Source organism: Tamandua tetradactyla, chromosome 12 (genome assembly GCF_023851605.1).
Source record: "Tamandua tetradactyla isolate mTamTet1 chromosome 12, mTamTet1.pri, whole genome shotgun sequence".
Classification (NCBI taxonomy): domain Eukaryota; kingdom Metazoa; phylum Chordata; class Mammalia; order Pilosa; family Myrmecophagidae; genus Tamandua; species Tamandua tetradactyla.
In genome coordinates, this window is record NC_135338.1 from 61,622,237 (window position 1) to 61,640,406 (window position 18,170).

Sequence of the window (18,170 nt, forward strand, 5' to 3'; positions counted from 1 at the left end):
GCCCTACACACTGATGAGCCGGTGGGCGGGGGGGTAGGCGGGGCTGTCCCTGTTCAAGGCCAGCCTGTGGAACAACCCACCAGAGGACAGGAAAACAGCCTGACACACAGCTCCCTCCCGTCCCCCATCCTGCCAGCTTCTGGTCAGTGGGAACACACCTTGGTTCCTATAACTCCCCAGGCTGGGTGAGGATATTATGGGGATGTGAGCTGAAGTGGCCATGAGGATGAGGCCCATCAGCCAAGGGCCCTTGGCCTCAGAGAGGGTGAGCTGTGCCTGGGTTCAAATCCCAGCCTTGCCGCCTGTGTGTCTGCAGACAAGCCCTCACTGTGCGCCTCAGTGGTTTCATCTGTGCAGTGGGTGCCACCAGCCCCACCTCCCTCTAGGCATTATCAAGGATCCCATGAGCCTGTGAATGAGGTATGCTGGGCAAACCATAAAGTGGGGCACCCATGTCAGGGGTCCTGGCTTCTACAATAACTTCAAATGATAGCAGACAGGAGCCTTTGTCATTAAGGTGCCGTCCCCTGCAGAAGTGCCCCAGCCAGCTTGGTTAGAGGCTCAGCCCCTGCCACCTTGAGCCCTTCTGAGGGCCGGGGCTATGCTGGCCTCAGATCTGGGAGATACAGATGGGGCAGTGGCAGTGGGGAGGGTGGCGAATGGACAGTGGGTGGTGGGTGACACTGCCTGGCAGGGGCTGCTCCCAGGTGGGCCTTGCCCCGGGCCCTGTCATCGGTGGTCCCTCACCCCCTCCCTGCTCAAATGGAGCTCCTTGAGGACAGGCTGGGGATCATATCCGCCTCCGTCAGCCTCAGCTCAGAAAGTGGGTTTTTTGTTTTTAATTTGGTTACATTAAAAAAAAATTGTGATAATGTAGCTACATCGTACAATTTCCCATTTTAACCGCTTTCAGGCATGCAGCTCAGTGGTGTAAATTACACACCACAATGTTGTGCCACCACCAACACTGTCCATCGCCCAAACTTGCTGTCATCCCAGACAGAAACTCTGTGCCCATTCCATCCCCCAGACCCTTATCAAACCTTGAATCTACTTTCTGTCTCTGTGAATGTGCTTATTCTAAGTATTTCATCTAAGTGGAATCACACAATATCTGTCCTTTCGTGTCAACGTGCTATCTTTCTGGGTCATCCACGTAACTGCGTGCGTTAGCACTTCATACCTTTTGTGGTTGAATGTACTCCACTGTGGGGGTGTTTTGCTTGTCCATTCATCTGTTTGCTGATGGACATGTGGGTTATTCCCTCCTCTTGGCCGTTGTGAATGAAGCTGCTGTGAACACCGGCATTCCCATCTCTGTTGAGACTGTGCTTTCAGACTGTTTGTTAAATGTCTAAGTGAGGGAGCTTGGAGTACTGCCAGGCAGAAGTTCTGTGCAACTCCAGGGGGTCAGAGGGTCCAGAGGTCACAGTGAAGAAGGCATGGGCTTGGGCTTTGAGGGGTGGGGTCTGTCACAGCCCATCTCTGGACCTCTGTAGCGGGTGTCTGTGGTAGGTTTGGGGCCCAGCCCTGCTTCCTGGAAAGCCTGCTCACCCACTTTCTGACAGCTGGGTCCCGAGGGCACTGGGACAAGGGTCCCTTGCAGGAGGCCTGGCTGCTGGTCCGGCTGCCTGGCGTGTGGGTATTGCTCGCCAACTGGCCCTCCCTGCTCCCTGCCCTCTGCCCCTGGTATTTAAGCTCTGGAGAGGGTGGACTGAGAGGCACCACGGCCACTGTGGCGGCGGTGGCAGCCCTCTTCCAGGCAGGCCAACTCCTGGGCCACCCACCCACCTATACTGCCCATGGATTTTGTCGCTGGAGCCATTGGAGGTAGCAGAGGGTAACAGTGGGAAGGGAGGTGAAAGGCAGGCTGGGGACCAGGCTGGACCAGGGGTGGGGGCTGCTGGGAGCTCAGTGTGGGGCTGGGAGCCGTTGACTTGTGGACTGAGCCACAGAAAGGGTCGAGAAGACGCAGGGAGAGGCCAGAGTGCCGGGTCCGGGTCCTGCAAGCACTGGCTTGAAGGGGTGGGCAGAAAAAGGGGAGTCAGGGGGCTGGTGGCCTCCGGTGGGGAGAGGCTAGAGAGGCTGCCTGCACCCTGGCCCCGCTCGGCCCCGCTCGGCTCCGCTCGGCTCCCATGGCCATGTGTGCCCAGTCTTCCCACTCCGGGGCCTGCTTCTGCGGCCAAACTCTCTTCTTGTCCAAACTTTTTTCCCTCCTGGAAACTCTCTTCCCGAGAATTGACTGCCTGTGGGCTCAGAACGTGGCTCTGCTTCTGCCAGCCATCAGTCCCACCTGTGGAGGCTGTTTTGCACACTGTGCCCTTGGCCTTGCCTATCTTGTGACACAGCAGTGGGTGGCTGGCCGGTTGATGCTTCTGGGAACAGTGTTTGGGGGTTGGAGAGGAGGGTGGCTCTGTGCCTGGGGAAACGCCATGGCCCTGGCCCTCGCCACTGGGCCATCACATTCACATTTTCTCAGGCTTTCTGTGGTTCTAGTGTGTGCCAGGCCTGGGGCTAGCTGTTTCCCCAAATGTTAGTCCTCTAAGACGGAAGCGCAGAGAAGTTCCTTGAGTTGTCCAAGGTCATGCGGGACAGGATCCCAAGTCCAGTGTCCTTTCCTCCAGAGCCCACTGGAAGGCTTGGGTGAAAGACCTCCTGCTCTGTTCTTAGCTCTGGGTCTCAGACTCAAACTGGGGCCCTGAACGTGAGGAGCTCCAGTCCTGGAGGAGGACAGGCCCAGGGTCAGTGGTATGGCCATGTGTCAAGCGCCCTGATCAACATGTTTCCAGGCAAAGAGGCATCTCTGAGCACCAGATCAGGGAGGGCTCTAGAGAGGAGATGCTGCTGCAGCTGGGCTTTGACAGATGACTAGGAGTTCGGTTTGGAGTACACAAGGGTTAAGGTGGGTGATTCATGCGTATTTATTGAGTTCTGGGATACACAATGTGCCTTATTGGTCTCAGATGGTCTTCATCCCCTACCTTCTGCCTGCTCCCTCTCAGGCTCCCCCATGGCTGTACTGGGGGCTTGGATGTGAAGTGTCAGGAAGGGAGAAAGGAACAGTGGCATGGCACCTGGGTCCCTCTGGGCAGAGGGCAGAGGACCCTGGTCCGGGGAGCCTGGGCTTGGCATCCAAGGCCACTCAGATGGGTGCAGACTCATGTCATACTCTGTGTCATGAACACTAGTGGTGCCAGGCAGTGATCTGCTGTGCCACTGGGGGTTCCCACCTCCCCGCCTTTGCTCAGGTTGTGCCTCCCCTTCCAGTCACCCCCCACAGCAGACTGCAGTTACCTCTGGGCTCGCAGCCAAACCCTTCACAGATGAAGGGCTGAGGGCAGGGTTCGACTCAGCCTGGCTTGGAGGCAGGCCCAGCAAATGTGGGCCCAATGGACAAGTCAGACAAAAAATTCACTCAAAACACAGTCCCCCTGAGCAGCCCAAGCACAGTTCTTGGCTTTCAGACATGAGACACCTTTGAACCAAGGTTCAGGGAAGCAAAAAGCTCTGGCAAGCTTGGCAGACATTGCTTTATCTTTTTGAGTCTCAGTTTCCTCACCTGCAAAATGGGGTTGCTATCAGCATTGAGACACAAATAGAGGAGTGGGGTGTGCTCGCCACAGAGGCTCAGTCCATGTTGACCCCCCCTCCTTCTGGAAAATGGGCCCACACGCCCTGCGGACCCCTCCTTCTGCTGTCCTCACCAGCTCCCTCTGCTTTCCTTCCAGGCATCTGCGGTGTTGCCGTGGGCTACCCGCTGGACACGGTGAAGGTGTGGCGAGACCCAAGCCCTGCTGCCCACCCCACAGCCCCTGCCTGGGCATAGGCCATCTTTGGTGTCCCCTGCACCCCATCTATGGTCAGAAGACCTATCCAGAATGCTAACCAGACACAGCCCTCTCCTGCTCAAACACCTTCAGTGGCTCCCATGGTCCTTGGAACTACGTCTGTCCCTCTTCTCACTCCTTTGCCTGTTTTCTCATCTTAAATGGAACTCACTGTTCCTGCTCTGCCCACTGACCCCATGGGCAGATAGTCAAGAGGATGGGGAAATCCCCACCCCCCAGGGTCCACTGGCCTTGCCCTAGGCCTGAGCCACCCCTTCCTGAAGCCCACCTCTCCCACAGGTCAGGATACAGACGGAGACGAAGTACATGGGCATCTGGCACTGCGTCCGAGAGTTATACCGCCAGGAGCGGGTTGGTCTGGGGCCTGGGGGTGGGCAGGAAGGCCACGCCTCCCCTATCAGCCATGGCTGCTGATTGGGTCCCCTCCTCTCTTGGCATCCCAGTTCTCTCCCATTCCAATGGGAACCCCCCCCCCCGCCCAAGGATTGGCGGTGGGCCTCTGACGCAGGCGTGTGCAGGACGAGGGATCCAGGGGGCCCCAGGGGAGGGACGGTGTGTTTGTCTCTCTCTCCGCAGGCTGGGCACCCCTTGAAGGTGTCCTCAGGGTCCAGCTCAGAGCCCCATCCAGAGGGAGGACTTGGGGACAGTAACCAAAGAGAACTTGTGAGGTCCCAGCAGGAGAGCGAGTGGAAAAGAGCGTGAGAACACCCACTTACGCCTCAGGTCACCCCACCGTCACTCAGCAGCCCGGCTCCTGGGCTTCACCCACACACTCTCTTTTTTTTTTTTAAATTTTATTAATAAAACCAATCAACATACAATATGAACATTCTTTTTTTATCACATAATTGCATATTCATCAGCATGATCATTTCGTAGAGCAGTTGCATCAATTCAGAAAAAGAAATCAAAAGAAAACAGAAAAAAAATTCATACATACCATACTCCTTATCCTCCCTTTCATTGCTCACCAGCATTTTAATCTACTAAATTCATTTTAACATTTGTTCCCCCTATTATTTATTTATTTCTCTTTCTTTTTTTAACAAATTTTTTATTAAAAAAAATTACAAGAAACAAACATTCCCAACACATACACTCAGCAATTCACAATATCATCACATACTTGCATATTCATCATCATGATTATTTCCCAGAACATTAGCATCAATTCAGAAAAAGAAATAAAAAGACAACAGAAAAATATAACAAAGAGAAAAAAAAAATGTTACAGGCCATACCCCTTACTGATCCCTTTCATTGATCACTAGCATTTCTAACTAAATCTATTTTAACATTTGTTCCCCTTATTATTTATTTTAATTCCATATGTTCCTCTCATCTGTTGACAAGGTAGATAAAAGGAGCATCAGACACAAGGTTTTCACAATCACACAGTCACATTGTGAAAGCTATATCATTACACAATCATCTTCAAGAAACATGGCTACTGGGACACAGCTCTATATTTTCAGGCAGTTCCCTCCAGCCTCTCCACTACGTCTTAACTAACAAGGTGATATCTATTTAATGCGTAAGAATAACCTCCAGGATAACCTCTCGACTCTGTTTGGAATCTCTCAGCCATTGCCACACACTCTCTTTCTCCCTTCCCACAACCTCCACGGAGCACTGGGATCCCTATTTTGTGACAGAGGAAACCAAGGCAGGAAGTGACTTGTGCCAGGGCCCCGGCCAGGGTGGGCCGAGCAGGGACAGGGCCGGGCAGCTGTCGGGGGCTTGGGGGCTCCTCCTGCGGGCCTGGGGGTGGGTGGGGGTCCTCCTGGCTGGGCCCCTGCTCACATGGGCCCTCGGCCCACCCGGCCACTAGGCATGGGGCTTCTACAGGGGCCTGTCGCTGCCCGTGTGCATGGCGTCCCTGGTCTCCTCCGTGTCCTTCGGCACCTACCACCACTGCCTGGCGCACATCTGCCAGCTGCGATATGGCAGCGCCGACGCCAAGCCCGCCAAGGCTGACATCACGCTCTCGGGCTGCGCCTCTGGCCTGGTCCGCGTGAGTGGGGTGCAGGGCGGGGCTTGGGGGCCAACATCGGGATTGGGGGGCTCTCTTGGGACTGCAGGGGTGGGGAAGGCCTCGGAGAGGGTAGCAGTTGGGAGACTGAGGCCAGGCAAGGAGGAAATGGGGCAAGGCCACATGCGGCCCTCTGGACCCAGTCCAACCCCTCTCAGCTGCCCTCCAGCAGCAGGGAAGTGGCCTGCAGCGATGCAGGGTGGTGATGAAAGTGACCCCACCCTCCTTGTCGGGGTCTGGAGGTCCCAGAGAAACCAATGGTCACCTGATTGATGCCACCGTGGAGAGGCAATGGAGGGCCTGGGCTGGGGTGAGGCCCTGGGGCCCTCAGCGGCCTGCCAGGAGGAGCCATGTCTCTAGGGAGGCCCTGAGAAGCTGGAACCATCCTCCAGAGTCCTTGACCTCTACTCATTCTCACAGATATAGGCGGTCGAGGGTACAGGGGAGGCAATGGCAGCCACTGTCTCTGCCCTCATGGAGCTCACACTCTAATGAGAGGAGGCAGGTATCCATGGCAGCTAAATAGAACCATTTGGGGCAGCCCTGGGGGCTACCGGAGCCACCAAGTGAAGCCCAGGTGCACAGCCTGGCTGATGCACACAGATGGCAAGACTCCTGGCCCTGACTCTCCTTTGCTGAGTGGAGCCTCTCTGAGCTTCAGTTTCTTCATCTGGAGGAGGCATGTTGAAGATGCAATGAGATCATGGGTACGCAGCCAACATGAGAGCACCCCTGGAAAGGCTGCTGTGTAACTAATATTGCTAATGATGATGCTGTTAAATCCACTCATAGTCCCAGGTTGAGACGTTTCCTTAATGTCTTTGGTGTTAAGCCCTGGGGTCAGGAGAGACCGCTGCTGAAGAAAGCCCTGGCTTTGGCCTGGACTGGGCCCCACTAGGACCCTCGGCTTCTCAGGCCCAGGCTCCCCTTCCCCCGCGGGCACAGTGAGGTCTCTGTGGCACTCCCCCAGGGGTCTGGTGGTGGGGGTGGAGCTGCAGCAGGTCCTTTCTGTTCCAGGTGGTTCTCACTTCACCCTCTGAGGTGGCCAAGGTCCGCCTGCAAACGCAGACACAGATGCAGCAACGGCGTCCCTCGGCTGCGGTGCCCTTGCCGGCGGCCCCCATCTGTCCCGCGGCCCCAGCATGCCTGGTTCCTGGGCCCAGGTATCGTGGGCCGCTGCACTGCCTGGCCATGGTGGCCCGAGAGGAGGGCCTGCGGGGCCTCTACAAGGGCAGCTCAGCCCTGCTCTGCCGGGAAGGCCATTCTTTTGCCACCTACTTCCTGTCCTACGCCATCCTTTGCGAGTGGCTCACCCCCACTGGTCACAGCCAGCCAGGTGAGCTGCAGTTGGGCCCTGGGTGGGTGCACGTGTGCCGGGTCAGCCCCAGGGAAACTGAGGCCCAGAGCAGAGTCTTAGATGAGGTCCCAGGGAGCATTTGTCAGATGGTCCCTCCATGTGAGAGGCAGTAAAGTGGAGTCAGGACAGCCCAGTTGTGTCACAAAGTCACCGTGTGGCCTTGGCTGAATCACATTTTCCCTCCCCCAGGCCTCAGTTTCCCCACTTGCAGAATGAGGGTGGGTGGGTAGAGTAACCTCCAGTCATGGGTCTGTCCCTGCAGATGTGGCGGGAGTGCTGGTGGCCGGTGGCTGTGCAGGGGTGCTGGCCTGGGCTGTGGCCACCCCTATGGACGTGATCAAGTCGCGCCTGCAGGTGGATGGGCAGGGCCAGCAGCGCTACCGGGGCCTCCTGCACTGCGTGGTGGTCAGTGTGCGTGAGGAGGGCCCGCGGGTCCTCTGCAAGGGGCTGGTGCTAAATTGCTGCCGCGCCTTCCCAGTCAACATGGTGGTCTTTGTCGCCTACGAGGCCGTGCTACGGTTCACCCGGGGTCTGCTCACCTAGCTGGCCCCGAGGCCCGGGGCCAGCAGCTTCCAGAGCTTGTGGCAGCTGGAGGAGGCACGGGGAGTGTCAGAGGCCCCAGGGGCCACTGCCCAGGACAGACTGGGCCTGAACTTCCTGCCCAGCTACAGACTGCCCCAAGGTCCAGGGGCCCAGCTGCCATCAGCCCGGCACAGGCAGGGAGTCATCTGAGCCAGGAGGAGGGGCCTTTGGGAGGGGGCCACAGTCCTGGTGAGCTGTCTGCGCGTTTACTCAGCTGCCCATCCCGGTGCCCTTAGCATCCCTGCACCCTCCCCTCCATGCATTCACTCAGCTGTCTGCTTAGAGGCCCTCTGTCCACTCCCTGTACTTAGCTGCCCACTACTATTTCTTTCTTCTTTTTAAAATATTCCTTCTTCCTTTTCCTTCCTCTTTGCCTTCTGGGACTCCCATAATGCATACGTTGGAATGCCTCGTGTTGCCCCATAAGTGCCTTGTATCTATTTCTTTTTTTTTTTTAATTGTATGATTCCATTTGTATGAAGTGCCCAAAATAGATAAATCCATAGAGACAGAAAGCAGATTAGTGATGGCTGAGGGCTGATGGGGAGCGGTGGGAAGTCACTGCTCAGGGGGTACAGGTTTCCTTTTGGGGTGATGAAAATGTTTGGAACTAAACAGAGGTGATGTTTGTACACCACTGTGACTGTATTATATGCCTCTGAACTGTACACATTAAAGTGATTCATTTTATGTTATATGAATTTTATCTCAAATGAGAAAAAGCGTTTGTATTGTCATTTCAGAATGTGGCATTGTTATTCTGAAATTTGTGTTAAATGATCATCTACTATGATACAGCTCTAATATGGTCAATATTAAAGCCTGTACTTCCTTCCTCATAAAGTAGGACTATAAAACTTAAATATTACCCCTATTAGGTAATGCTCTTAAAATTGTTTCCTCCCCCAAATAAAATCTAGATAGTATTTTTTCTAGTATTATATTGAGCAAAATAAAATTTTCAACACATTTAAATATTTTTGAATTGTATTTAGAAAATCTTGTAGTATCTGCCAGTGTTTTTCAGAGCAAAGATTTTCCTTATTGAGTTGTCCTGTGGGTCTTATGATACCTAATAGTGCAGACTTTTGTCTCTCACTGTCTTTGGATTTTGGATTTGTTCTTATCAAGTCATTTTGCAGGGAACCTCCACCTGTACTTCACAGCTAGACAATATGAGATCTAAATGTGTCAATTTCCACCAGGGAAATCTGCCTCAAGTAGCATTCTTTGGACCTTCTCACCCTTGTATTAGGCTGCTCAGAGATCTATTTCCAGGCTGAAACCAGCACATTCTGAGGAGATCATACTTTTAATTTGCTCAGAAAAGTCACCACCCGTTGAAATTCCTGGAAATTTAAAGTAACTGATTTTAGTATTCAGATTTTTAAAAATAACACATTACAGCCAGGAATTATTTGTTTCCCAATGAATAATGAGCTATCAGTGTACACGTTTGCCATGGTTCATTTTAACAGAGTCAGTGTTCTATATTATTCTTAGACGTCTTTTGACTGTTATGACCTGTGCAGCAAGAACTTGTGACATCATTAAACATGGTTCACTGCGGAAAGAATTGCTGGTCTTCCATATTTTATTAAAATTAAATGTACTAGGGTAATTTCAAAGGTTTCTCTTCAAGTTCTCTAATCCTTTCTTATTCCTGCTCAAATTTGCTGCTGAATCCCACTATTGAAGTTTTCACTTCAATTACTATAATCTCTAGCTCAAAAATTTCTCTTTTGTGCCTTTATACTTTCTATTTTTTTCATACTGTGTTTTCTTAGGTCATTGAACATATTTAATACAGTTGATTTAATGTCTTTAACTATCAGTGCTAATGCATGTTCTTCAGGGATGGTTTCTGTCAAATACTTTTCTTTATGAAGGGGTTATACTTTCCTGTTTCTTTGTGTGCACTGTAATTTTTTGTTGAGAACTGGACATTCTGAGTATTATAATACTGTAACTTTGTAAAAATAATTCTTCCACTCTGGAAAAAAATTTAATGTAAATTTTAAAAATCCAAATTTAATAGAAAAATTCAATCACAAGATGGGTTTAAACATTTAAACATTTCTGAATAACACCCTATTCTAACTCATGAGTACAAGGAAATTTTGGTATATTATTTATGCAGTTACCTTCATGTTCCTTATCTTAGGACTCCAAACATTTTAACATATCCATATATTGGATTAAAGAGTACATGGCATTGCATTCATAATAACATCCTATAATCAGTTATACGGAAATGCCTGTCTGCAGTCTGATCACACTGTTCAGTCAGCACATACCGAACAGAAAGATTCAGAACACGGGATGTTTGATAAGTACTTAGTGGTTTTGGGCCACAGTTCAATCTAGCTTGTCATGGTGTCGACACGAGACTTGTACGCTGTTCTCATGAGCTTGACCAAGTATCACCCTGTATTTTCTTTCAAAATGTTCCTCAACTTTTTACTGGTTTTCTCTCAAGTTATCCTAAGGGTCCTGTCAACACATTCGGTTAAAAGCAGTCCAGAAACAAAGCAAGGTGGGGGTGAAGGAGGAAATACATTTTGCAAAAGCAGATTCTGGCTTTTTTTTTTTCTTTTTTTTCTTTCCTTTAGATTCTCGCTTTAATATATCATTTATGTATTTGTAAACCGATGCTAAAATGCTCTAAAAAAAGTTATTTAGGAAGGCACAATTTGGTAGCTTTATTTTTTACTTTTCTAAACAAAATCCCAAGAAACTGCCACCTTACTATTTTCTCTTAAGATAATGTAAGCACTTCAAGATTGGATCTGCAGGTAATATCCTCTCATTGTCAAACTTAACTAAACTAAGAGTTAGTACAATGGATAGTGAGCAGAATAAGAAAGTACAGGCCACTTCGTCAAAAAAGAGGAGGGTTCGTATGGGACTGGGGTCAGAGATTAAATAATTTGGAACAAGGGCTTTCACATGTGTGGAAAAGCAGAGCCCTCTTGAGGTGGGTGGGTGTTTTAGTTTGCAAGCTGCCAGAATGCAATATACCACAAATGGAATGGCTTTTGAAAAGGAAATTTATTGGCTGGTTGGATCGGTGGCGGGAGCCGAGAGCGGACCCCAGAGAGCCCTGAGCAGCCCCTCCGGCTGGGCGGGCCTAGTTCCCATCACAGCCCCGGAGGAGCCGCAGCTGACGCAGTGGCCCTGGTCACCATCAGCGCAGTCGTGAGCCGCGAGGCCGTCACCCGCGGCCGCCCCCCAGCCCCCACCCCGCTGTGCCCGCCTTCAAGGCTGCAGACACCCAGCCCCACACCACGGGCAGCGGCGACCCCGGTGGCCTCACACCCGCGGGGCCTGCCGGTAGGGACAAGAAGGTCATCGCCACGAAGGTTTTGGGAACAGTAAAATGGTTCAATGTAAGACACGGATGGCTTCATCAACAGGAAGGACACCAAGGAAGACGTGCTTGTACCCCAGACTGCCACGAAGAAGAACCCAGCGCCTTCTCAGCGTAGGAGATGGAGAGGCTGCAAGTTTGATGTTGTTGAAGGAGAAAAGAGGGCGGAGGCAGCACACGTCCCAGGCCCGGGTGGAGTTCCCCCGCCAGGCAGTAAATAGCAGCAGACCGCAACCATGATAGGCGTTATCCACGTCTAGGGTTCCTCCACACCATTACCAGCAAAATGACCAGAATAGACAGAGTGGGGAAAAGAACGAAGGATCAGAGAGTGCTCCCGAAAGCCAGGCCCAACGACGCGGGCCCCACCGCCGGCCACGATGCCCACCTTACTACATGCGGGGACCCTATGGGCGTCGACCACGGTACTTCGACCCTCCTGTGCAAGGAGGAGTGATGGAGGGCGCAGGAGAACAAGGTAGACCAATGAGGCAGAATAGTATCGGGGCTATAGACCACGATCCCACAGGGGCCCTCCTCGCCAAAGACAGCCTAGAGAGGATGGCAGTGAAGATAAGGCAAATCAAGGAGATGAGACCCAAGGTCAGCAGCCACCTTGACGTGGGTTCCGCGGTAACTTCAATTACCCAGGCAGATGACCAGAAAACCCTAAACCACCAGATGGCAAAGAGGCTAAAGCAGCTTGTCCACCAGCTGAGAATTCGCCTGTTTCCGAGGCTGAGATGGGCAGAGCTGACTAAATGCCAGCTTACCATCTCTACCATCATCCGGTTTAGTCATCCAACAAGAAGTGAATATGAAATTCCAGCAATAGGAAATGAACAAAAGATTGGAGCTGAAAACTTAAAGTGCTTGCTTTTTGCCCATTGACCAGATAACTAGAACTATCTGCATATTTATGCAACATGGGGTTTCTATAATTTTTACCTAAAGAGCCTCTTTTTTGTAATGACAAATGTGTTTTTTAAAAAAGCCTGTTTTTTCTCAATACATCTTTAAAGACTTTTGAATTGTTTCATATCTGGTCTAGTTGAGATTTTTAAGAACCTCATTTTAAATTTGTAATAAAAGTGCTTGCTGCGGCGGCACATATACTAAAATTGGAATGATACAGAGAAGATTAGCATGGCCCCTGCGCAAGGATGACACGCAAATTCGTGAAGCGTTCCATATTTTTCTGTGAAGAGCAATGTTTCATTAAACTCATCTATTTATCAGCAAAAAAAATTTTGTAATAAAAGTTTACAACTTGATGTTTTAAAAAAGTCAACAAATTGCAAGCACCTGTTAATAAAGGTCTTAATAATAATAATAATAAAGGAAATTTATTAAGTTACAAGTTTATAGTTCTAAAGCTGTGAAAATGTCCAAATTAAGGCACCAACAAGAGGTTACTTTCACGCAAGAAGAAATGATGCCATCCAGAACAGCTCTATCATTTGGGAAGTCACGTGGCTGGCGTTTGCCAGACTCTTTGGGCTCTGGACACCTCTCTCAGCTGCGGAGGCACATGGCGACATATGCTAGCTTTCTTTTACTTAATAAGGCTTCCCCAGGGGCATTTTCCTTCTGCATCTCCAAAAATGTCTGGCTATGGGCTGCACTGTGGGCTCTTTTCAAAATATTTCCCTCTTAAAGGGTTCCAGTAAGAAAACCCACCTTGAATGGGTGGAACGCATCTCTATGGAAACCATCTAATCAAAAGTTACCACCCACAATTGGGTGGGTCATATTTCCATGGAAACAATAAAAAAGATCCCACTCAGCAGTACTGAATGAGGTTAAAGAACATGGCTTTTCTAGGGGTACACTAGCTTCAAATGGGCACAGTGGGCTCATACTACCTAAGGTTGTCATGAACACCAAATAAGCAACAGCTAGAACTCTGCAAAAAAGCTATGGTGATAAATGAGTCAGTACAGCTCAGTTACCACTCTAGGTTAGTCACTAGCCAACACAACCTTTTTTTTAATTAAAAAAAAAAAATCTTTATTTTGAAATATAACATATATACAAAAAAGCAGTAAATTTCAAAGCACACTGCAACAATTAGTTGTAGAATGGATTTCAGAGATTGGTATGGGTTACAATGACATGATTTTAGGTTTTTCGTTCTAGCTGCTCCAAGACACTGGAGACTAAAAGAAATATCTATATAATGATTCAGCAGTCATACTGATTTGTTAAACCCTACCTTCTCTGTTATGTAACTCCTAGCTTATCTGTTACATAACTCCTCCTTCTCCTTTGATCTTCCTCCCAATCTTTAGGGTTATTTGGCCTATGCCCATTTTAACTTTTTCATGTTGGAAAAGGCTGTTGATAATATAGGATGGGGGATGGAACTAGTTGATGCCCTGGATAGGCTGGCCCTTCTGGGTTTTAAGACTTACTCTCTAGGAACCTGTGGTAGTTAGATTCAGTTGTCAACTTGACCAGGTGAAGGCACCTAGTTCTGTTGCTGTGGACATGAGCCAATGGTACGCGAACCTCATCTGTTTCTGATTACAGCTGCAGTCGGCTAGGAGGCATGCCTGCTGCAATGAATGACGTTTGACTTAATTGGCTGGTGCTTAAATGAGAGAGCGCAAAGTAGCACAGTCTAAGCAGCTCAGCATACCTCACTTCAGCACTCGCAGCTCAGCCCAGGCCTTTGGAGATACAGAAAGGAATCACCCCGGGGAAAGTTGTTGGAACCCAGAGGCCTGGAAAGAAGGTCAGGAGAGATTACCCTGAGCCTTCCCACGTAAGAAAGAACCTCAGATGAAAGTTAGCTGCCTTTCCTCTGAAAAACTAACAAAATCAATCCCATTTTATTAAAAGCCAATCCGTCTCTGGTGTGTTGCATTCCAGCAGCTAGCAAACTACAACAGAACCCATCTGGAGATTGTAGGTTTCTGGAACATAATTATAGTGCATGAAAATTTGTAGAATCTCAGATAGACCCTTAAGTGTTCTTTAGGGTTGGAAGGAATGGTTTTGGTTGAGGTTAGCCAACCACGCTAAATAGCAATATCTAGCTGAAGCTTGCAGAAGGGTAGCCTCCAGAATACACTCTTGACTCCATTTGAACTCTCTTAGCCAATGATACTTTATTTTGTACAACTCTTTCCCCCCTTTTGGTCAGGCAGGCATTGTTGATCTATGGTGCTAGGGCCAGTCTCATTCCTGGGAGTCAAATCCTACATTTCCAGGGAGACTTTCATCCCTGGATGTCATGTCCCATGTAGGGGGAAGGGTAATGATTTCATTTGCAGAGTTGGGTAATGATTTCAAATGCAGAGAGAGAGAAAGAGGCCACATCTCAGCAACAAAAGAGGTCCGCTGGAAGAAACTCTTAGGCATAACTATAGGTAGGCTTAGCTTCTCCCCTACATAGATAAGCTTCACAAGAATAAGCCTCAAGATCAAGGGCTTGCCCTATTGACTGGAGAGTTCCTGTTTGAGACAGAATCAGGGGTCTCCCTGCTGGGGCAGCTTAATAATTCTGTATTTTTTCTCCTATCTCTCAAAGAATTTTGCCAATACTTTTAAATTGTCTGTCCAATATCCTCTGGGATGTAACTGAGCATTACGTTAAACTCTATGGAATTATAAACCCTCATTCCCATTCTGGGCTCCATGTGTTTGGGTTGTTTAAATGATCTATCCAGACAGGTTGCATTCAATCATGAACTACAGAAAATTTAGGTTTTGGACAAAATAGACCTCTCTTCCTTTGGTCTCACTGGGTAGGCAAAGTTCTAAAATACATTGTCCTCCCTACCCCTGTATTCTGATTTATCTTGGTGCTGACTTGATCAGCTTTGTTCGTATCTCGAATTGAAGGCTGATCTTTTTTTCAGTTTCTTTAACAGTTGTTGTATGTGGCAATGCTGACTTTCAGAGCTGCAGAACCCCTACTCTGAGTCTTAGGCAACACAACCTTTTGTACTTATAATTTTAAAAAGCATTTGGCTTCAAATTAAATTTTTAAAAAAACGATATACAATATTTTCTTGTAACCCAAACTATAACTAATGCTCACATCTATAAAAGTGAATTTTTTTCAGAGATGCTCCAAGGTCCCACTACTATTATTTCTCCTAATTATAAAAACCAATTTTGAAAATATTTCTGCCACAGAAACACTCAATGTTTCATTCAAAACATTCAGCCATATCAGTGGACAGTTTCTCATTAAGTAATGCTCGTACTGTAATCTTTAACATCATGTGGTCAATTATTTGATTGACTCTGTTGTTTTCTAAACATTTTTCCACAGGTAAGAGTAATTAAAGACAGTGGGATCAAATCGAGTATGTTGCTATTCACTTTGAATACTAAACTGTGCTTGCATCCTAAAAATTAAAATGAGCTGCAGTAAGAATGATATAAATATATCCATTTGCACCATACACTAAAAAAATAAGAGACTGAACATATCTTACTTTATGATTGAAAAGTCAAGGATGAGAAGCAATGGCAAATGATAATGGTATATTCTAAATCTGTTAAAAGCTCTGAAATTGACCTGGTAATCTATATTCTAGATTTTATGTCTATGAATTAACATTTTATAATTAGTTCCTTTTAGTGAGATTATACAATATTTGTTCTTTCGTGTGTGACTTATTTCACTCAACATAATGTCCTCAAGGTATGTCCATATTGTTGCATGCATCAGGACTTCATTCCTTCTTACAGTTGAATAATATTCCCTGTGTGTATAACACATTTTATTAATCCATTCATTGGCTGATGGACATTTGGTTTGTTTCCATCTGTGTTAGTTAGATTCAGTTGTCAACTTGGCCAGGTGAGCATACCTAGTTCTGTTGCTGCAGACACAAGCCAATGGTATGTGAACCTCATCTGTTGCTAATTACATCTGCAGTTGGCTAGGAGGCGTGTCTGCTGCAATGAGTGATGTTAGACTTAATTGGCTGGTGCTTAAATGAGAGAATGCAATGCAGCACAGCCTAAGCAGCTTGGCATTCCTCATCTCAGCACTTGCAGCACAGCCCAGGCCTTTGGAGATGGAGAAAGAAGTCACCCCGGGGAAAGTTGTTGGAACCCAGGGGCCTGGAGAGAAGACCAGCAGAGACCATCCTGTGCCTTTCACATAAGAAAGAGCCTCAGTGGAAAGTTAGCTGCCTTTCCTCTGAAGAACCAACAAAATAAATCCCCTTTTATTAAAAGCCAATCCATCTCTTGTGTGTTGCATTCTGGCAGCTAGCAAACTAGAACACCATCTTTTGGCAATTGTGAATAATGCCACTATCAACATCGGTTTGTAAGTATCTGTTCACGTCCCTGCTTTCAGATCTTCTGGGTATATCCTGAGTGGTGGGATTGCCCAGTTGTAAGGCAACTCTATATAGCCTATCCATCTTCACAGTGGCTGTACCATTTTACATTCCCACCAGCAATGAATAAGTGTTCCTGTTTCACCACATCCTCTCCAACACTTGTGGTTTCCTATTTGTTTAATAGCAGCCATTCTAGAAAGTATGAAATGGTATCTTGCTGTGGTTTTGATTTGTATTTCCCTAATCAGTATTGAAGGTGAGCATCTTTTCATGTGCTTTTTAACCATTTCTATTTCCTCTTTGGAAAAATGTCTATTTGTATCTTTTGCCTATTTTTAAATTGAGTTGTTTTTTATTGCTGAGTTTTAGGATTTCTTTATAGATCCTGGATATCAAACCATTATCAGATATGTGTTTTCCAAAGTTTCTCCAATTGAGTCAGCTGCCTTTCCGCCCTTTTGACAAAGTCCTTTGAAGCCCACAAATATTCAGTTTTGAAGCACACTACTATTTATGATGCTTTGCATGTCTTATCCCCTATAAGCCTTCTGGCTCCTTGGTTGTTGGACCCCCAGTGCAGATGAGGAAGTGAGGAGCAGCGTGGCCCAGCCGGACTGGCTTGTTCCTGTACCCTGCTGTTCAGGAGACACAGCTGGGCCCATCTGGGCCTTTGTGCTGGCAGGGGCCTGAGCCACCCTCCTCATCTGCACACCACCCTGCCTGTAAATGCTGTACCTGTCAGGTGCCAGCAGATTCAGTTGGGAGCTGCTGTTAATAAAATGTTTATGAGGATGCTTAGTGGATTGTTGGGCTGAGGGCTGGTTTGCCCATCCCCAGCCTCTGTACCTCTGAAATCTGCTTGCCCATCCTGGGAGGCCTGGAGCTGCTGGAGTAGCCCCACCACCTGGCTGGCCAGTGTGACCACTGTGCAGATGGGCACACTGAGGCTTGGCCTGGTGTGCTTGGCTTTGGGGCAGGGGTTTGCCTGTGGTGCTGGGCCTGGTCACAGGGGGTTGTGCAGCATTGAGCATGCAGCCTGCTCTCCTTGCCCTCCCAACCAATCCCCCTTTCTCCTCCCATCCTCTTTCTGAGTGAAACCTGGTTCCAGCCAGTTCTACCAGTTGCCCACTGCCCCAACACCTGGTCTTAAGCTGCCTCTTCAGAAGGGGCTGGAGGTGGGTGGGATCTGGGTGCTCCCTGGCACTGGGTCCTGGGACACCGGATCCAGCTTATCTAATAGCATTATTGGATATACTTGTGCCTGTGCTGCCAAGGCTCCGCCCTCTCCCAGTGCCTCATGGATTCCAGCACTGGGCAGCAAGTTTGGGTGAGGTCCCACGGGGGCCAGGACCCCACCACAGCTGCCCTCTGGTAAACCTCACCCAGACGCCAACCTTGACTGTGTCATTTGGGCTGAATGCCACGGAGCCTTCTGGTCAACCAGAACACTCTCCTACTCCTAGGACAAGTGGATGGATTTTCCCATCTTGCTCCTGCCACACTGTCCTCCCAGCTGTGACTTTGCATGTGCGGTGTTCTTCGCCAGGAACATTCTTCCCTTCCTCTGCCTGGCAGTTTCTAGGTGTCCCACTCTGTGCTCCCTCAGGGCTCTGTTCATTCACCTGTCACCTGCCCTGCCCTGTATTAGTTTCTTGGTTGCTAAAACAAA

The 18,170-nt window shown here is 48.7% G+C and overlaps 1 protein-coding gene, 1 non-coding gene and 1 pseudogene across 8 annotated transcripts; all 3 read left to right on the plus strand.

Moving 5' to 3' along the window:
- Positions 1-95: 95 nt before the first annotated feature.
- SLC25A47 (solute carrier family 25 member 47) lies at positions 96-8,516 on the plus strand. 7 transcript variants are annotated; one of them, XM_077123536.1, is made up of 7 exons: positions 1,714-1,830; positions 3,729-3,772; positions 4,128-4,199; positions 4,425-4,546; positions 5,680-5,862; positions 6,898-7,216; positions 7,500-7,681. In XM_077123536.1, exons 1-7 carry the CDS (start codon positions 1,803-1,805, stop codon positions 7,572-7,574), a joined length of 843 nt encoding a protein of 280 aa, XP_076979651.1. In that variant the 5' UTR covers positions 1,714-1,802; the 3' UTR covers positions 7,575-7,681. The 7 variants fall into 7 exon arrangements, with proteins under 7 accessions (XP_076979653.1, XP_076979651.1, XP_076979652.1 ...); XM_077123537.1 differs by having other exon boundaries at positions 5,680-5,856; XM_077123539.1 differs by lacking the exon at positions 4,425-4,546 and adding an exon at positions 2,790-2,902 and having other exon boundaries at positions 1,715-1,830; positions 7,500-8,516.
- A 2,145-nt stretch (positions 8,517-10,661) lies between these two features.
- Positions 10,662-11,980, plus strand: LOC143651431 (Y-box-binding protein 1 pseudogene; annotated as a pseudogene).
- A 300-nt stretch (positions 11,981-12,280) lies between these two features.
- LOC143652908 (U6 spliceosomal RNA) lies at positions 12,281-12,387 on the plus strand. The gene has a single exon (XR_013160955.1). It is a non-coding gene; the product is annotated as a U6 spliceosomal RNA (small nuclear RNA).
- The last annotated feature ends 5,783 nt before the right edge of the window (positions 12,388-18,170 follow it).